Source organism: Periplaneta americana, chromosome 9, assembly GCF_040183065.1.
Source record: "Periplaneta americana isolate PAMFEO1 chromosome 9, P.americana_PAMFEO1_priV1, whole genome shotgun sequence".
Classification (NCBI taxonomy): domain Eukaryota; kingdom Metazoa; phylum Arthropoda; class Insecta; order Blattodea; family Blattidae; genus Periplaneta; species Periplaneta americana.
This window is the reverse complement of record NC_091125.1, coordinates 64637451-64658748: the sequence shown is the minus strand read 5'-3', so window position 1 is coordinate 64658748 and position 21298 is coordinate 64637451. Positions and strand designations below refer to the sequence as shown.

General features: G+C 36.0%; 1 protein-coding gene across 1 annotated transcript; it reads left to right on the top strand.

Annotated features, from left to right (window-relative positions):
* The first annotated feature begins 11552 nt into the window (after positions 1–11552).
* On the top strand, positions 11553–15358 carry LOC138705658 (facilitated trehalose transporter Tret1-like). The gene is made up of 2 exons (XM_069834246.1): positions 11553–11612; positions 13774–15358. The coding sequence occupies exon 2, from the start codon at positions 13782–13784 to the stop codon at positions 15099–15101; it is 1320 nt and encodes a 439-aa protein (XP_069690347.1). The 5' UTR covers positions 11553–11612; positions 13774–13781; the 3' UTR covers positions 15102–15358.
* Positions 15359–21298: the final 5940 nt, after the last annotated feature.

The following is a 21298-nucleotide window of genomic DNA, read 5'->3' as shown; positions in this document are numbered from 1 at the left end:
ATATAATTAAGTTGCTATGTAATTAATTAAGGTGATTTGTAATTATTTAAATTGGTAATAGTTGGGTGAAATAGAAGTACTTATAAGTTATATTTACTTTTGCTTATCGTAGGCGTTATTATAGAATAGTTTTTATTTATAGTCCTAGGTTTATTGCATTTACTATTTAAAGATTTACGTTTATTTTATTTTATTTCATTTACGTTTATTTATTTTATTTCATGTAATTGTAATTATTGTATATTATATATCACTGCCATCGGGTGTATACCCAATTGTAGTGTTAATAAATAAATAAATACATACATACATTAGTTTATTAATTTTCGTCGTAGCTACGGTTAAATTTAAATTATGCTTTATTTAACGACGCTCGCAACTGTCGAGGTTATATCAGCGTCCCCGGTATGCCGGAATTTTGTCCTGCAGGAGTACTTTTACATGCCAGTAAATCTACTGACATGAGCCTGTCGCATTTGAGCACACTTAAATGCCATCGATCTGGCGGGACCGAACCCACAATCTCGGGCACAGAAGGCCAGCTATGATAGTTAGTAGGCGCTAAATTACTCAAATTGTAAAGACGAAAATTTAAATTCTTACAAGAAGCGTTATATAATTAAGTATTACTTACTGAGGAAGCTCTTCTCTCAAACGTAATAACATATCGCACGTTCATCATATTAAGGATAGGATTTATATGTGAATACATATTTTTATGTGTATGTTTTATTTTACTGCAAATTTTCATTATCTTAATTTGTAAAACATAATCTACTGCCCCCAAACCAGTTTCTTGTAAGAGTTTTTTAATGCCACACTTTAAATGTTACTGTTTAACATTCTTTGTATTTTTTACTTGGCTATTTAACAACGCTGTGATAGCGAGATGGTATTTGGCGAGATGAGGCCGAGGATTCGCCATAGATTACTTGATATTTGCCTTACGGTAGGGGAAAACCAGGTAATCAGTCCAATCGGTAATCGAACCCACGCCAGAGGGAAACTCCACATTGGCAGGCAAGCGCCTTGCAGTCGACTGAGCTACGCCCGTGGCCACATTCTTTATATTTGGCAACCTCATCAAGTTGACAACGAATAGATATTATTATTAATATTATGTTTCAAATGATATAAAACATATATTATTCCATGTTAGGTCATATTTACAGGTGTGGTGCATGTTTTATACATTTGAAAAGAACTCACATCTACATATTTTAACATTTTACTTTCATATTTTATTTCAGAATTCTTATCACATAATATTTAAAATTTACTTTACTATAATCACAATTTGAAAGATTTTGTTTTTACAGGAAATGTGGGAAGCAGACTTCGTTTTATTTTAATTACTGTAAAGAAAAAGTAGCGTACGAAAAATTCAACAAAATTTATTTTCATTGTTTGGGTCATTTTTATAAAATTCTTAATCCATATTTTGTTAATGTTTAGTCCATAGGTACAGCCTTAGACACAAAAAATGATCGTACTCCTGTAGCGTGAACTTGTCTAAGTCCACTTCGGGCAGAGACAGGTTCACACGATTAAGGAAAAAAATGTTTATTTTGCACCTGATTTACACCTTGGATATACAGTTGTAAATTATTGACAACACTTGACCTAAAAACAGACAGAAAAAGCAACAAACAAACAAAAGGAAAAACAGAGCGGAGCGGAGTCATACATACACCTAAGCTCTCACGGAATCAACCGAAGTCTTCTGACATACAACGAAACAAAACTAATTTTATTACTTCAACTAGTCGTTCTCTTGTGAACCAGATCTCTGCCTTCTTTCTGGGACTTAGAAAAAAGTTTTGTCGCACAGATAATACTTATAAGACTGCACATATTGAGCCAATTAAGTCATAGTCTTGGCTATAGTGATTGTTTACATGAGGACCTAGAGTCATAACTCACAATAAAAAAATACTTATTTTGTAGTAATTCATAAATTTATATGGAATAGCCTAAACGATTTTACTAAAAACAGTAATTAATACACTCAGGGACAAAAAAAAACCGGACACTTTAATATTTGCTGGTATTTTGCAAAACATTATCTTCTTATACAATATTATGGTAGCCATCTGTTGTTATGGAGACGTGTATACACTGTTGATTGTTTTTTGTTTTATAAACAAGCCATTACAACCAAATATTCCAATTTTGCTTTCGGAGTCTCAGCTAATTTTGTCTCAACCATTTTGTGCTTCATTATCGTTATCATTCGTTATTTCTTTATTTTTACATTTTCTGAGTTTAAGTGGGGTTGTAACATTTGTCTTAAAACAAGATGCGACCTGAAGATGTGGCTCGAGCTGTAGCCCTTTACGATGATGAACGCAGTGTACATTACATTGCAAATGTTATGAATATGGCTAGAAGCACAACTCATGATGCCATAAAACGGTATAGAGAGACCCTAGAATATACCAGAAGACCAGGTTCGGGTCGTCCAAGAGCTACAAATCCAAATGAAGACAGGTATATGGTGTTGAGAGTTCTTAGGGAGCGCAACGTACCAGCTACTAGTGTAGCCCAGCAATTTGTTAACATGCATGGACGCCCAATTTCGGCCAAAGCAGTTAGAAGGAGGTTGAAAGCAAGTGGACTGATATCAAGTAGACCTGCAACTGGTCCCAGACTTCTCAGGATGCATCGAGTTGAACGACTGCATTTTGCAAATGATCACAGGAATTGGAGAGATGGACAGTGGAGCTGTGTTCTGTTCACCGTTGAGTCCCGTTTCAATCTGTGCTCACCTGATGGACGTGAAAGAGTTTGGAGAAGGAGGGGAGAACAATTTTCACAGTGTTGCATTTCCGAAAATGTGCCGTATGGAGGTGGTGGAGTGATGGTTTGGGCAAGAGTGTGTACGAATGCTCGTACAGAGTTGGTTTTTGTTGAAAATGGAAGACTAATAGCTGATAGGTATATAAATGAATGTTTGGCTGATCATGTTGTGCCATTTGGCCAATTTGTAGGCGATAATTTTGTTTTAATGCATGATAATGCACGGCCGCATATTGCCCATGCGGTCGGAGATTATCTCCAAGAAGTGGGAATCCATGTTCTTCCATGGCCAGCAAGGAGTCCAGACATAAACCCAATTGAACACGTGTGTGACATGTTGGGACGGCGTGTTAAGAATAGACGACCGAGACCAGAATCGTTACAAGAGTTGAGGCGAGCACTTGGCGAAGAATGGGAACTTATTCCTCAAGAAGACATTGCTAACCAAATTGTGAGCATGCCAAGACGTATGGATGCAGTTATTCAAGAGTTTTTAATGGTTAAGGCACCATAAAATGAAAAAAACAGGTAGACCAAACGATGCCATAGTTATACGCCCTCTGTAATTTTTTGTAAATTTTCTCATCAGAGATTTTTTTTCAAATGTTGTCGTATAAGGTGCTAAATGAAACATTATTTTGTTTAAATGGGCTTTGTTTCATTTTGAAATAATTGGCAACAAAATGCAAGCAAATATAGAAGTGTCAGGTTTTTTTGCCCTGAGTGTATTTAGAATTATAATAGAAGGTATATTTACAATAATTCTGCCAAATAGTAATTAATGAGATGCAAGTTTTTGCTTAATTGCGAAAAAAACAAGTTTTTGAATATTGTAAGTTATGATTCTAGAGGACTCATATTATCTTATATTTCTTTACTTGCAGTATTTGATTACAGAGCAAAAACTTCATTTATGTACCATACCAAAATTCTCACACAGAACGGCTTTCCCCAGTCAGAAACAAAATATTTAATAGCGTCTCATACACAAGCCCTTGCTGCACCAGTACAAATACTGAACGCGGAGTAGGTACTTCAGTTTGAGATCAAGGGGTGCACTGATGGGGTAGTAGTACGAGGCATGCCACAGCCAATAGGTAACCTTGATATCCCCGACCTAAGCAGTGGAGGGGCAGAATACATGAACTTGCAACGTGAAGAAAAATATCAAATATCGTGATCGCTCATGTGTAAAGATAGCAACATTTATTTTCCTTTGTTTTGAAATGTGTTAAAAGATAGCATAAAAATGCATTGACGATAAGAGGAACATACTTAAATACAACTTAAAATTTCGTAAACTAATATTGTCATAATTAGGATTAGAACAAGTTCGGTTTGCCCAAATAAAAATGTTACAAGTTTGACAAGAAGGGCTCGTGATCCAATTCATTGAAAAATAGCATTCTTACGTAATAGTTATTTACGATACAATTGTTAAAAATGGAACTTCAATTTCTGAGTAGGAATGTTTGACGAACGAGACCACACGTGAAACATTTTTGACATGTGTGCTGAGCGTTATTTTTTTTAGACAGACGTGTAAATAACAAATAATCACAACAATGCATTGAAACTGTTACAGGTTAACCAAACAGTAAAGCAGGAAAAGTTACTAGAATTGCATAAAAATACTTTTTGCAAAGCCTACTTCGTACTGTACCATGTTACTAAATATCTGCAGATGCAGTAATTAAGGTTTGTGTCATTATGACATTAAATTATTTTATCTTTGAATAACTTGAAACGATTAGAGATATCTCAAAACAGATTGCACCATTGTTTTTTTTTTTCAGAAAATTTTGAGTACCTACATGAACCCCTTTCCATTTAAAATTTCAAAGTTGCTCCGTCCACACCTGTGGAGTAACGGTTAGCGCGTCTGGCCGCGAAACCAGGTGGCCGGGTTCGAATCCCGGTCGGGACTAGTTACCTGGCTAAGGTTTTTCCCGGGGTTTTCCAACCTAAAATGAGCAAATGTTGGGTAACTATCGATGCTGGACCCCGGACTCATTTTACAGGCAGTATCACCATCTCATTCAGACGCTAAATAACCTGAGATGTTGATACAGCGTCTTAAATAACCTACTAAAAGGAGTTGCATCCAAAATGGCGGCTTTTGAGATAGCAGAGGGCTAGAATCGAATGTGTCACTGGTAGAGCATTTGGTCTTACAAATACTGGTAATACCCATAGTAGTAATCGAAAATCAAGCATATGGAAGATATTTATATGGTTCAAGACTTTTGAATCACTCTGTACATTTAAATTTGGTTAAATATTCTTTTAGAACTGGAACTCATTTTCTAGCAACTGAAACCCTTCTATGAAGAAGCAATAAGTTGTTGTTACTGTAGGCGTTACTTTTTATTTTAACAACTACTCCACTGTGGTTTGCATCCGTTATAAATGTGCTATCCATGCAGAATGTTGTATATCTGTTTCACTGGAGTCCTCAAAATCGTCGAGCTCCCTAAAAACTTCCAGCGATTTTGCCTAGTAGACAAATCTTTAGAAAGCACAATTCAACCATTGTTGTGATACCGACATATCTTATGTTTTGTGCAAGGTATATTCCCAGATGTTTTGAAATGTGCCATAGTAATTCCAATATACAAATCTGGAGATAAAAATAATTTAAATAACTATAGACCTATGTCTTTACTTCCAACATTTTCCAAATTTCTTGAAAAATGTTTAAAGAATAGATTAATAAATTATTTAGAAAAACATAAAATCCTCTCTAAAAATCAGTTTGGTTTCCGCAATAATATTTCTACTGATGATGCTCTTATTAATGTTACTGGAAAAATTATCAATGAACTAGATATCGGAAACAAATGTTTGGGTATTTTCTTGGATCTACGGAAAGCTTTTGACACTATCAATCATAATTTACTTTTGGACAAACTACATACTATTGGAGTTAGAGGTATAGTTTTAAAATTATTCCAATCATATTTTAGTAACAGAAGGCAAATGACCAAAATTGAAGATCAATTTAGTGAATACAAATATATTAATATAAGTGTACAGCAAGGAACAATTTTGGGACCTATTTTATTTCTAATATATGTTAATGATCTGCTAAATATAAATTTAGAAAAATTTAATGGATCTATATATTCATATGCGGATGATACAGTAGTTATTTTCAGTGGTTTTTCTTGGCAGGAAGCATATAGAAATGTTAATATAGGTGCTAACATTGTTAAAAAATGGCTTAATACCAATTTCCTTTCTTTAAATATATCTAAATCAACTTTAGTTCCTTTTTCGTTAACAGCTGCCAGTGTTCAAAATTTAAAATTTAGCGATAAATATAGACTAATAATACACAGTGAAAATTGTTTAGGTCCCAAAAGTTGTAAATGTCCACCTTTGAAAGAAGCCACGTATGTCAAATATCTGGGTGTCATTATTGATCAGAATTTAAAATGGCCTCATCACATTACTTATCTTTGTAAGAGGCTTCGTAAAACAATTTATAAATCCGTTAATCTTCGATGCTACTTACCTATTAGAGTTCTACGAAATGTTTATTTGGCCATTATTCAGTCTATCATTCAAATGGTATAATTGTTTGGGGTGGAAGTACAAAAATTAATCTTAGTCCGTTAAATTTACTACAAAAACGAATACGGTAACTAAAATTTGTTTGAAGAAACGTTTCGATTATCCAACTAAATTAATTTATTCTGAATTTAATGTACGGTATTTAATATTGAACAAATTTATAAGTATACGCTGTTAAAATTTTATCATAAAAATCGTAATAAGTTTGTATTACAGACAAACAATTATGACACAAGACGAAATATTAATTCAACATTAGTAGAACCTAAATGTCTCACATCTGCTGGTCTAAAGCATAGCATAAATTTTGGCCCTCGGTTGTACAATGCTTTAACTAAATTACACCCAGAACTTCTAACATGTAACCCACTAACATATAACAAGAAAATTAGAAACGTGTTAATATCTTCAATTTGATTAAATAAATTTATAGCATATGTGTATGAATTAATCAAGCTATATTATATTTGCATTCTATAATTTTGAAATATATATTAGTCCTACTTTTCACGTGCGATGTTTATTCTTCTCTAGTGTTAATATTATATTATATAATTCCATTGCCGCTGTAATTATATTTTAGTTCCTATTTTATTTTACTTATTTATTTATATTATTATTTTTTATTTTAATATTACATCTGAACTGCGACCGAGCACGAGCGCTGCTCATTCGGTCTCAAGTTTTGTTAATACTACTGTATCTTCTTTTTATATTGCTTGTATTATTTTATTTCTATTTCTCTTGTTTGTTTTGTAATTATATTCTTTATTCTGTATATTTAAATTTAAATAAATAAATTAAATTTAAATAAATTAAATAAATTAGCTGCGCCATATTTACTATATCAAGGTTAAATTTATTTGAAGAGCAAAATACTTAATCATTTTTGTTTTTGTAAATATGAATTGAGATTGATCAACAGTACCGTTATGAACAGATGGCAATATACACTCACAAAAATTATCCACGCGAGTGGCTGGATCCCCTTGTTGTAATCGACGAATTACTGTTATTCTCTAAGGATAAAAGTGTAACATTTCCACTCCTCTCAATGCTGATCTTGGTGACATGATTAATGTAATAATTTCCAGTGCCACAATTTCTATTGTGTTCTGAATATAACTGCAAATTTATATACCATTTCAGAGACTGGGATGAGCTATGCGGCTGTAAACCTCATGTTAACTTTTATTTTGGTTATTATTATCACCAGAGCTAGGAATTTGGTACAGATTTTGTTATTCAGGGTGAGAGCAGCCAGGAAATGGGCATACAAAATGGGCGACCTGCACAACCAACGGCTGCCTTGGAGTGCATCATATTCAAGTTAAGAACCCTTAAGGCTCATTCACAATGAAAATTAAACATAACGTAAGCGTTAACTTAACGTTACAGTAAAATCAAGAAGTCATATCATCATTCACGATGGGAACATAAACATAACAGCAAACATACTTGGTAACCATGGAAACATAACAACGACGCCATTTCCTCATATTCTGTCGTATACTTCAGCGCTCCACGATTGTGTTCGGTTTGCAAATCACAAATCACGTAAGCATAAGCATGAAAGTTTGGAGTTTGCAAATTTTCATGTTAACGTCTTAAGGTAATGTTTATATGAATCATTGTGAATGATCCCATTTGGTAGCTTGTGCGCAAACGTCTGTGTTTATGTTATGGTTATGTCTAATTTTCATTGTGAATGGGCCTTTACTCCATGCAACAGGGTCACATCGGCAATATGGAAGACGTTTGAGTAACAACATATTGTTCTACTGCAAATGTGAGCGAGATTCATTCCCTGTATAAACTCAGTAAGTTTCCCAGCACTGTATAGCCTATATCTATATGTATGTATGTATGTATGTATGTATGTATGTATGTATGTATGTATGTATGTATGTATGTATGTATGTATGTATTTTATTAGGTTGTTTTACGACGCTTTGTCAACATCTCAGATTATTTAGCGTCTGAATGACATGAAATGCCGGTAAAATGAGTCCGGGGTCCAACACCGAAAGTTACCCAGCATTTGCTCATATTGGGTTGAGGGAAAACCCCGGAAAAAACCTCACCAGATAACTTGCCCGGACCGGGAATCGAACCCGGGCCACCTGGTTTCGCGGCTAGACGCGCTAACCGTTACTCCACAAGTATGTATGTATGTATGTATGTATGTATGTATGTATGTATGTATGTATGTATGTATGTATGTATGTAGATATGTATGTTTGTATGTTTCCCTCTTTGGTTTTTACTTAGTAAACATTTCCAGATATTTACGAAATGTATTATTTTATTAACCTATTGTTTTGCATAATTTCTGTAAATGTTACTCTGTGTTATATTTTGTAGGTGTAAATATGTAAAGACCAATTGTATCAATGTAAATCTATATGTAAGTAACAATTTGTATAGTTGTACATAAACATAATTGAGGCATTCAGAAGCATAGTAATATAAGTGGCATTTTTTTAAAAGTGAGGTAAGTATATATTCTAAATCTTTAACGTGACTTCTGTTCAGAGAAAAAGTAATATAAGTGCAGTTCCAGTCATTGCTGCGCCATGTTGGCCTTACACTTATATTACAATGCATACAGAGTTTTGACTGAGAGGCAAACTAATACAAGTGCGTTGTTTGCATATTGTTGTTGCGTTTCTTCTGTGTATGACTAATTCATTTGCCATAATGGAGACAGGTAATAAATTACATATTCGAAACATCTACGTGGAAGACCTGCACACATTGAGCTGGACCAACTATACAGTGATCAAATAAGGATAACTTTTGCTAAGTGGAGCAACTTGCAATAGCTAAAGAAATTCGTCCCACTCACACACCACTCTTTCTTTGATGATCTGAAGCATTAGAATGGCCCTATAATAAGGACTGTAGGACGTGGAAAAGTGCGTGGAAGAGGAAGTTGAAGGAATATTCGCGGTAGGAGCACTACAGATGCACTTCATGACAGAAACATAGATGTTTCAGCAGAGAGAGATATGACTTCATTAGATGAGCCTAGTGACGTAATGAACAGCGACTAAGGCTGAATTTCATCTAAAATTTGAAATTTTCTTAGCCCTCTTTTTTCGGAGTACCAAAAACCGCATCAAATTTTACCCTAGAAATTGAATATAATATTCAACCAATAAGACACTATGTATTAAAAAAGGATCTAAAAATACATTTAAAATTTCAAGCCTCATCCAGATCTCAGATGTTCTTCAAACTGTCAGATAATATACTATGTAATTTCTACAAAATAAACAAAGAAGAAATACCAGTCTACACCACAGACACACTCATTGCTAAAACTCCAGTTGTAAATGAAATCCCTCCATGAAAATGGATAATTCCAGAACATTGCCTACAAATTCCACGAAATCATTTCAAAAATGAGCCTTCATACATTCTTAAGTTAAATGCCATGGAACTACTTTGCAGCTCATATAAGGATTACCTTCAAATTTATACAGATGAATCTCTAAACCCTGATGATGGAACATCAGGAGCAGGGTATTATATTCCAAAATATCAAGAAAATTACTTCATACCATGTTCAGCCTCCTCCAGTCTTGACACTGAATTGCTAGCTATTGATGCTGCTCTTTAGTGTGTTACTCAAATTTCTGAAAGATCTATTTGAATACTTACCGACTCCAAGGGGGCTATATTTAATATAATTAAATATGTACCACACCTATACGCACATAGAATTTTTCCAATTCAGAAACAACTAAGTGAACTAAAAAAACTAAAAAAAATAATAATAAAATTTCAATGGATACTTAGTCATTGTGGTCTACCTGGAAACGAGAAATTCGATGACGTTGCGAAACAGGCAACATATTTGCAACCAAGACCTCTTCAAGTGATATCTCTATTCAATGCCTTTATTTCAGTAAAGTTTCATTTTATAAACTTATGGATCAACAATTGGCTCTCTTCTGGCAAAGGAAAAATTTTACAGTCCGTTAAAAAGAAACCGAATGACCTGTAAATTTACAAAAACTTGCCCAGACATGTTCAAACATTTTTAACAAGAGTCAGAACAGATCACATTGTCACATAATTGTACCTACACCGATTTCACCTTTCTGATACTCCTACTTGTATGTGGTGTAATAATCATGATGAAGATCTGGAACACATTCTTCTATTGTCCATCCATAAACCACAAAAGAAGTCAATTAAAATCATCAGTATCAGTTGCAGAAGACACATCTCTGCAGTATATATTGACTACACCCTACCTCTGGCTAGTAGCAACAGGCGTCTATAATGAACACCCCTAATTTACTATGAAAAAGAAGAACTGAAAATACTACAGTGGACTATAGTTGACTTTATGTTGTCTGCAAACAACTGTACACGTTAAAAAGATTGATTGATTGATTGATTATTTCGGTTATACAGACACATGTTTTGTTATAATATGATAATAAGAAAGCTGTTAAGACAGAAATGTTTCAATGTTGTTAGCAATGTCCTTGTTCTTGTTTTAAATAATATAAAAATACCGAAAACCCTTGCACTTATATTACTTTTCCACAAAAATATTTTCGTGGCAAAATAATACAAGTGACTTTAGGACCCTATTTTACCTAAACAGCTTTAGAATAGATAATTTATATTTAGAAGTTAAAAAATATAGGTACCAACATATACAACTGTAAATTTACAGCAACATAGTCCTGTAACAGATTTTTTAATTTCCGTTTCAACTTCAAAGTCACTTATCTCAAAACTTTCTAAATGTCACTTGTATCACTTTGCTTCTGAGTGCCTCAATTGTGTAACTAGTTGTGCATTTACGAATGCTCCATAGGTCTTCCTTTTCCGGAAACGGGAATACTGTCTTCACGACGAGTTTGTTTTCCTTTCCACTGTACGTTCCTATTTCTATGAGTAGCTGTAACTGCATTTTTGATGACGTCGCACCTGGCTGGACGTACTCTGCATAGGGCTATAGTGATCGGTACTAAGTTCCTACCTCTGTTATCATCAGCTTCCAAATGTTCCCTTGAATTGTGATTTGCCTACTTTACGTGATTTTACTCCTGATAGAGCCATAACTTAGCATTGTATGTTACTGTACGTTGCCGTTTTAAGCGAAATTCATTATGCAACTTATTTTCTATTTCAGAGGATGAAAATTGCAGCTAAATGGGACTTCTCGAAGAAGTTCAAAGGAAGAATTCGGCAGTTCAGTGCGTCTGTTATAGGTAGGCTAGGAAGGAGTGCAATTGCATTGTACACTTCGAGTATCATATGTAATGCTCTTATTTTAACACAAGACTGCGATTACTGCACTTGTAAGATTTATTAGTGTATATTATGGCGTAATATTTGTACCACGACAGATACAAAATTATTACATATTACACATTTTCGAAATCGTTTACTCTGAATGACGCGACACATTTCACGTTAAATGGTACCCTTAGTACGAAATCTGGGGAAATAGTGTGAAATACCTTATATTTTGATGTAGAATAAAATATAATCATACTGTGAATACCAGGAAGAATTATACCGAAACTTTCTTTTTCCCAGCTTTCTTTCATTACTAGTATGTACTAGTAGAAATTAAAATATTTGATGGTCAGTTTTTGTTCTACTAATAAATCTCAAGATCCCATTGTAAAATTTTTGTACTTTGAAAGACTTAAAAAAAAACATGCTTTATCTATGTTCCACTCAAAACTCAATAAATGAAAAACTCACTCAAAATCTCATGATATCCTGGAAAAAATTTATAGGCTACAAAGACAAAGTGTTGGCACAAAGTCCTGTTGCTGTAGCTCAATATAAACGTGCAAATTACTGCGAACAATTTGTTAGACTAAATTCTGGCGTCACATTATTACAATATGAGTAAACACTAACTTAAACTGCTATCCCAGAAACGCTAAAAGTCGCATTTGAAATCATCAAGATGTACAAAACAGAAACTGTAAATTTCTTATAATAAAATTACATTTCAAATACAGAGATATTTAATTCCATTATACGAGGGTGGATCGAAAAGTAACGCACAATAATTCCTTTCTGCGTTGATATTGCGAGTGGGATGTTGACATTTCACAGAGATATAGTTTGAAGTTTTCACTACAGACACAATATTGTTTTGCATGTGCAGCTCTAGAGAGAGAGAAGCGTGAACTACGTAACAAAGATGGCGCGCATGTTGCTGTCGTCAACTTGTGAAGAGCAGCGAAGTGTTGTGCGATTTTTGTTGGCTAAAGGGCATAACCAAGTGAAATTCACAAGGAAATGAGTAGCGTGTACGGGGAAGACTGTATAGACCATAGCGACATCTCCAGGCGATGCATATTCTTCGTAGATGGCCGTGAGTACCTTTGTGATTCGCTATGTTCCGGGTAGCCTGTAACAGCTGCAACCCAGCGGAATGTCACGGGCATTGAGGCGACAATTTTGAACGACCGGCGGATCCAACTGCAAACCTTATCTCAGCAGTTCAACAATTCATACGGTGCTGTGTACGATATCGTGTAGGACACATTGAAATTTTATAAAGTTAGTGCCCGCTGGGTACCTAAGAACCTGACAGATGACCACAAGGGTCAGCGAATGATATTCTTGGACCACTTAGGGCGTAAAACTGCAGAAGAGCATGGCTTTCTGAAAGAAATTGTCACTGGTGATGAGTCCTGGGCGTACCACTACACGCCCGAAACAAAAAAAGGCCTCTATGGAGTGGAAACATGCTCCTTCCCAAGTAAACAAAAAATTTAATGTGACTTAGTCTGCTAAGAAAGTGCTTGTGACAGTGTTCTGGGATATGCATGGTGTTTGTTGGAGGGCTCTGCTAAATATGGGACCACTGTGAACGCTGCAGCTTACATTCAAACTTTGGTGAAGTTGCGCCGTGTCCTTCGTAACAAACGCCATAACATTAATGCTGACGATGTCAGACTTCTTCATGACAATGCTCGCTCCCATGTTGCGGCTTCTGTTCGTGAGGAAAGCAACACATTTGGTTGGGAGGTGCTCCAGTATTCACCATATAGTCCAGACCTTGCACCGTCGACTTTCTTCTGTTTGGTCTCAGGAAGAAATTCCTGGTCAGCCATTGCTTTACGACCTATGCAGAAGTGCAATCAACTGTCCGCAGATGGCTATACTCCAACCGAACGGAGCTGTATGAACAGGGTATACTGAAACTGATGAGAAAAATGTGTTGAAAACTTGGCGTCTATATAGAAAAGTAGCTGAACGATGTGAGTTCAAATGTGTATTTTTTATTTTTGTTTACCTAATAAACCTTTTTTTTAATTATCGTGCGTTACCTTCCAATTCACCTTCGCAATTAATCACAATTTACTCGAACAGAGACTGAAAGTCTACCTTCTTGTGTTGCAGTGAACATCATGAACGTTGCTCATGGTGTTGCTTTGGGATGGCCTTCTCCAAGTCTTCCTATTCTAAGAACAAATAAAGAACTATTCGGAGCACTCAGTGCCGGTCAAGAATCATGGACAGGTTCTTTACCTTTTCTCGGGGCCTTGTTATCAACTCCACTTTTCAGCTACATCAATCAACACATGGGACGGAAAACGGCCGGGTATATCAGCGCGGTACCAAATGTCGTCGGATGGTTACTAGTCATTTTTGGGAACTCAGTAACACTGCTCTGCATCGGAAGGTTTATTTTGGGACTCGGGCTATCTGGAATGAACATATTCATTACTTTATACATAGGAGAAGTTTCTGAGGACTCTCTAAGGGGAACTTTAGGAGCTTTGAGAGGATTAGCTCTGGACACTGGCTTCCTTATTATATACGTGGTGGGATCCTACTTGTCCATTCGAAACACTGCCATCATCAGTATTTCCCTTCCCCTCCTCTTCATACTTACATATATATGGCTACCAGAGTCACCAATGTTTCTGTTGGGAAAAGGAAATGAAAAGAAGGCATTTGAATCTTATTTGTGGATGCGCGGAAGTGATTCAAAGGTTGCTGAAGACGAGATGTCAAAGTTGAGAACAATTATGACTCAAAATTCAGCCAAGGTTCAGAAAGTAACAGTAAAAGAACTTTTATCTGTTCGTGGTACGAGGAAAGCCCTATTAATAGGCATAGTGTTAGCAGTCTGCCAACAGCTCTCTGGAATTAACCCTGTGTTCAGTTATTGTGCAGTCATATTTGAAATGACAGGTGGCCACTTCACTCCAAATATATCTTCTTTCATAGTCAGTGCCGTAACTCTCTTGGGCTCGTTATTTTGCATCTTTTTCTCTGATAAACTAGGAAGAAGAGTACTACTCATCAGCACATACACTCTACAAGGCATATGTCTCTGCATTCTAGGATTGTACATGTACATGAAGCATCTGGGCATGGACGTCTCAGCATTTGGAGTACTGCCGGTTGTGTCCATATCATTTTACTGCTTCTTTGTTGTGGTCGGCCCTTGCAATATGTATTACGTAGTTCTGTCAGAAATATTCCGCCCTGAAGCTAGAGGTTTCGCCATGGGGTTGACGACTACGTCATTGTGGATTTTATCATTCATATCTTTGCAATTTTACTCAACATTAGTGAATCTATTGTATGGTCATGGTACCTTCTGGGTTTTTGCTGCATTTTCTTTCATAGGAGCCTTATTTATCTTCATTATGTTGCCAGAGACAAAGAATAGGAGTTTAGAATCCATTTTGAAAGAAATGGACGGTGTCAAAGGCTAGACCTAGTGAAGTAATTGCAACAATATGATATTCTTTGTATCTGTATCTGTAAAATTATGCAAATATTGCACACAAATTTGAAGAAAATACCAATTCAAGATACTACATTTGTAACCTTAAATTAATACAAGTGATTTAAAGTAGCATGTTAGCTACTGATATTTTATTATGTAGTTAACCTACTATTGAATTTGAATGGTTTCAAATCAGTCATGACCATTCTGCATGAAATATTTTCAGAGCTATTCTAGATTTAAGGTCAACTGCGAAAATGTAAATCCATATGATGCTAAATTTAATCTCACAATTGCAGCCCTCAACAGTTAAGGAAAGAGCTATTCATACTCACCATAAGGTCGATTAAGATAAGGTGTGATTAAGATAAAGTTTTAGTGATATTGTAGAATAGTCACGCCTGTCTTGAAACCATTTATGTGCCAACAGTCTAGTTACTGAATGACATCAACTGATTCAGGGACCAACATACAACAGAGGCTGAAAGGTAAACTGACTAATTGACCACATTAGCTTAGTTAACTAATCGGATTGATTTACTGACCTAGTCAAAGGACAGAATTAATGGATGTACATACCAATTTCTGCCATGACTAACTGACCGACAAAATGAATAGACTGACAAAGAGACCGAGCGGTCAACGAATTAGATTCACTGACGGACTGACTGGCTTTTCCAATCGATAAACTGACTGTATTGACAAACAGATCGATAGGTCAACAAATTGAATTCATGGACAGATTGATCGGATTCACCAACGATCAATTACTAGCTGAACAATCATTTCACTGTTTTAACTTACACTGTATACCTAATAATGTATAAACTGAATTATTTGATCGACCAACCAATTAATCGGCAGGATTTGACGATCAACTCTACTGTTCGAATGGATTTTCCAACATACTGACCGTCTGTATTGACCAATCGACAACTTAAGAGTGATCAAACAGCTGACCGACTGGCATGACCAAACCGACAACCGACTAGATTGAACAAACGGTAGGTCGACCGACTAGGCAGAGCATACGACCGGCCGACCGTCTAGACTCAGCAAACAGTCGACCAAACGGCTGATATCCTGGATTGACTAATCTATCAGACAAATGGGCTAACTGATACATCGACTGATTGAGTTGACTAACCAAATGAATTGACAACCTTCGACCGCCTGGGTTGACTAACCAATCAAATGACTAGTTTGACCAACTGGATTGACTAACTATTGAGTAACTAGATTGATTAACTTGTCGACCAAGTCCATTTACTAACCTATCAACCAATTGTATTGACTAACGTCGACCAACTGGATTAACTAACTTATCGGCCGATTGGATTGACTAACCTATCGACCGATTGGATTGACTATCCTATCGACAAACTGCATTGACTAGCCTATCGGCGTATTGGATTGACTAACATACGGACCGATTGGAATGACTAACTTATCTGCATACTGGATTTACTAACATACCGACTGACTGGGTTGACTAACCTATCGACCGATTGAATTGACAATTAAAATCAAGAGAATTAAGAATCACGCGTAAAACAGCACACTATATAATCCGTGCTAAAAAGAGATCAGATCATATCCTAGAATAATCAGGCGTGCCACTAAATATAACTTTTCTCAAGAATGTATAAAGAGATGGAAGATCACGCTGAAAGAATGGAAAATCTTAAATGGCCTAGAAAGTACAGTATTACCGGCCAACTGGTGAACAGTCATAGTGACGTCTCTTGAAACGCTGGCATGAGTCCGTTTTCGAGAAAGCAACGAATCAGCTTGCCAGATTGATTATGTTATTTATTTTATTTTATTTATTTATTATAAGATGGGAACATAATCATAAAGGACGAACCCAACAACAACATTCACGTATACAACAGTACTCATAATATTTATTCATAATAGTAATTTATAGTACAAGAGAGTAAAATTAGATTTTATGCGCGAGTAGAAAGGTTAGCGCGAGGGCACGATTTCCACGAGCGCATAAAATCTGTTTACTCTCGTATACAATATTTCATTCATTACTGGTATCTAAATTTAATTTTAAATGTTACGACTTTTCTTTGTAATGTGTTGTTTGTGAAATAGTTATAAATGAATGAACGTATGAGTTTTATGGTTGCTAATGTGTTGGTTGTCATGAAAAAAGTTTTTAATTCACAGAATATCAGTTATGGATAAACAAATTTTACAAATATACAGAGTTGAAGTGAGATAACCTTGCAGATTGAAAGGGATGCTAGGGTAATGTAAAATGAAAAGAAAACCTGTATTACGTTTTGTGATTAAATGGACAGATATTGTCGACCTGGTTGGCGAGTTGGTATAGCGCTGGCCTTCTATGCCCAAGGTTGCGGGTTCGATCCCGGGCCAGGTCGATGGCATTTAAGTGTGCTTAAATGCGACAGGCTCATGTCAGTAGATTTACTGGCATGTAAAAGAACTCCTGCTGGACAAAATTCCGGCACATCCGGCGACGCTGATATAACCTCTGCAGTTGCGAGCATCGTTAAATAAACCATAACATTTTGGACAGTTATTAGAAAATTAATTTTGAAGTTTCAGCAGTCTGGTAACATCGTTGTTAACACACTCTACTCATGATACAGATGTAAGAGGTCAACGAACTCTGTATATCTCCCTAGATGAGCTGTTTTCTGGCGCAGTGTTGCAACCAAATTGCACATTGCAGTGGCTTAAATTTAGAGATTTTTTAAATTAAATTTAAATGAAAACGACTGCACTATTGAAACAAGCCAGAGGGGTAAATTATTCTTTATTAGTTTTCCTATCGATATGGACAAAAATCACGATCATACTCGCAATAGTTACCGAATGAGAGGTTGTTAAACATTTGGGAAAAAACATTCTTTTTCTGAAAAAAAAAAAGACAATGAAGTTTCCACCAATATATCATAATTTTTTGTTACATACAACATGAGTTATTCGCTCTGAAAATCTACAAGGCTGTTTCACTTCCACTCTGTGTGTTCATAATTTTATACTGACAATAAATAGACACCAAATATAAGTAGAATGATATGCATAATTATAACAATAAAATATATAAAGAAACAGAAATTTAAACATCGAAATATAAATCTTAATACAATATAAATCTTCATACAATAGAAAACAAAACAATACAGTTACAATACAGTAAAAGCTATAGATCAGGCTCCATCATCACAGTGCCCTATCGGGCTTCAGATATAAAATACTTGTCCCGCTGCCAGCACTGAGTGAACGAATCGTACGGCTATGAAGCTTTTTAAAGCTGCAAGTACTGTCGGTGACTCAGGAGAAGACGAGAGCGGACTGAGGAGGAAGGGATTTGAATAGATAACGTACGACAACACGAGCAATATTTGTACTGCAGTAAGCGGAAACATTAGGTCTCCTTCTGTTCAACTTAGCTTTAATTTCCATACGCATTGTTACTCATGTTTCCTGCACGAGTAATAACCTGGCTACTGGGATGCTTATCTGAGAGATGTTTATAATAATAAACAGCGATAGTCAAGAAGGTCACATTCTTTCCGCTCGTCTTCTCCTGAGTAATGGACAGTAGATGCTGCAATGGCGGCTTTATAATGTACATTTATGAACCTGGGGCTTCATGTTCATTTTAATAAACATTTATCAAAACCTGTAATATGTACAGATACGGAAATAAAATTTTGAGCTCTCTTTTATATATATATATATATATATATATATATATATATATATATATATATATATATATATGGGCGGTCCGTCCATAAGGGTATAAGGGCACATGCCCTACCCTAACATTCTTGAGGAAAAAGAGGTTTATATTTTACCACGGTTTATTAAACAAATAACAGTCTGCTAATATTCGGTTCAAATCTATCACGTACACTACGTATTTGTACAAGTTTCACTGTTGCACGGATTTGTGTAACTATAGAAATGGCCAGACTGCGCATGTCCAGGTAGAAAAATTTTTAGGGCAGTCTGAGATTTTGCCCAGCTTTGCTAGTAATGGTGAGGCATGCGCACTGCGTTTGCTGCTTGTCATTGGCCGCTGTGATGCTTTTGGCGCTAGTAATTTAACCTGCATTGGGGCAAGAGCCTTGAACTGCCCATCAGCAGGGTAACCACTGGTAGTACGAAGAACATAATTCCCTCTTTACAAATACAGCTCAATAGCATGCCCTAGTAACTGTTGTGTTGGTAATAAATTTTAAAAGAAGCAGGAAGGCAGAAAGCAAACCGCGGTACCGCATTGTTCGTCGTGTTTTAATAGTAGTGATATTTACAGCGACAGCGTTACGCGTGCAGTGAAAATGTGTTAGTCGTTTCAAATCCTACTGTTTGTTACGGAATACAGAAAATGAACACAGTCAATTATTTGATTAATAAACCATTCTCAACTCATCCCTTGAATGATAAACTTGTAATTAAAGATCTGGGTAGGCCGAATCCTGATATTAAATTAGAACAAAGTTATTTGGTGAAGAGGTCATTCAACTCGGAAATCTATTCGAAACATGATTGGCTGTGTGCTTGTGAGGTAAAAAATGTACTATTTTGCTTTCCGTGTTAGTTGTTTGGAGATGACATTTCATGGACTAAAACAGGTGTTACGGATCTGAAATATTTATCTGAAAAACATTAAAAAACATGTTGCGTCTTCAAACCACAAGAGTAATGTCATGGATCTGGCCGTGCTGGGGAATCAGAATATTGCAAGTCGACTGAGTTCTGCTTACAGTCAGCAAATTGAACTTCACAACAAGAAAGTAAGAGAAAACAGGTATGTGTTGCCTCTGCTTATTAATTGTGTTCGATTCTGTGGTGCTTAGGAACTTGCTCTGCGCGGACATGATGAGTCGGACACTTCAACTAATCCAGGGATTTTTCGTGGACTTGTCGATTTTAGTGCAGAATTGAACGAGTCGCTGAGAACCCATTTAGACAAAGCAATGTTTTTAAAGGAACCTCAAAAACAATCCAAAATGTTTTGCTGGATTACATGCTTCAGGTTCGTCACAAATATATTTCCGAAGAAATTAAAGCTGCCAACTTTGTGACGGTTATAACAGATGAGACATCTGATGTTTCAAATATTTCTCAGGTGGTCCTGGTATATCGTTGCATTGTAAATGATAAAGTGGTAGAAAGATTTTGGCGTTTTCTGAACCCGTCCAATTATGATGCAGAGTCCCTCTCCGCCTGCATTTTGAAAGAAGTTAATGCTCAATTAAGAGACACTCCACATAAGTTAATTTCACAAAGTTACGATGGAGCTGCGGTTTTGAGTGGAAAAGAAAGGGGTGTCCAAAGACGAGTAAGACAGCATTATCCTCAAGCGTTTATGTGCATTGTCATGCTCACCAAATTAATTTGGTCATGTCTCACGCGGCTACAATAAACCGTGGCGTGCGCATATTTTTTTCTATTCTGGAAGGAATAAGTGCATTCTTTTCAAAATCACCACAGAGAACTAAGGTTCTGGATGAGGTGGTTGGTCGACGTCTTCAAAGGGCAGCTCCTACGAGATGGAATTTTCATTCGCGGGCTGTTCTTACTGTTTATGAATACCATAAAGAGTTAATAGAATGTATGGATGAAATTAAATCGCGGAATGACATTAAGCAGCTTTCCACTATTTCACAAGCTAGTGGGTTGAAGTTCATTTTGTCGGATGAAGAATTTAAATTCTGGCTTCATTTCTTTTATAGAATTATGCCACACGTTGACATTCTGTTCAACCAACTACAGAAGAGAGTAACGGATTCTGTTCAAGTGAAAGAACACATAAACGTTTTTGAGAATCACATCAAGATGACAAGGGACAATATGGAGAGATCTGCAGGGGTGAAAGAAGGAAGTGCGGTGTCCAGAAAACGAAACCACGAAGAAATGTCCGGAAATAGGTTGCGTGAAGCAAGGGAGGTTTGTGATGTTATAATCACACAAGCAAGTGAAAGATTCAGTTTCACTGGCCATCTCAGCGCTTCTAACTTATTCGTATCGGAAATGTTTCCTGAGTACTGTACATTATTTCCAACGAAACACCTCATATCAACTGTAGAAGCTTTTCCCTTTCTGGATCAAAAGAAACTGGAAACTGAGCTTGGAGTGGTGTACAGAAGGAAAGAGTTCAGATCCGTGTCCGGTGCAATTCCAATGTTG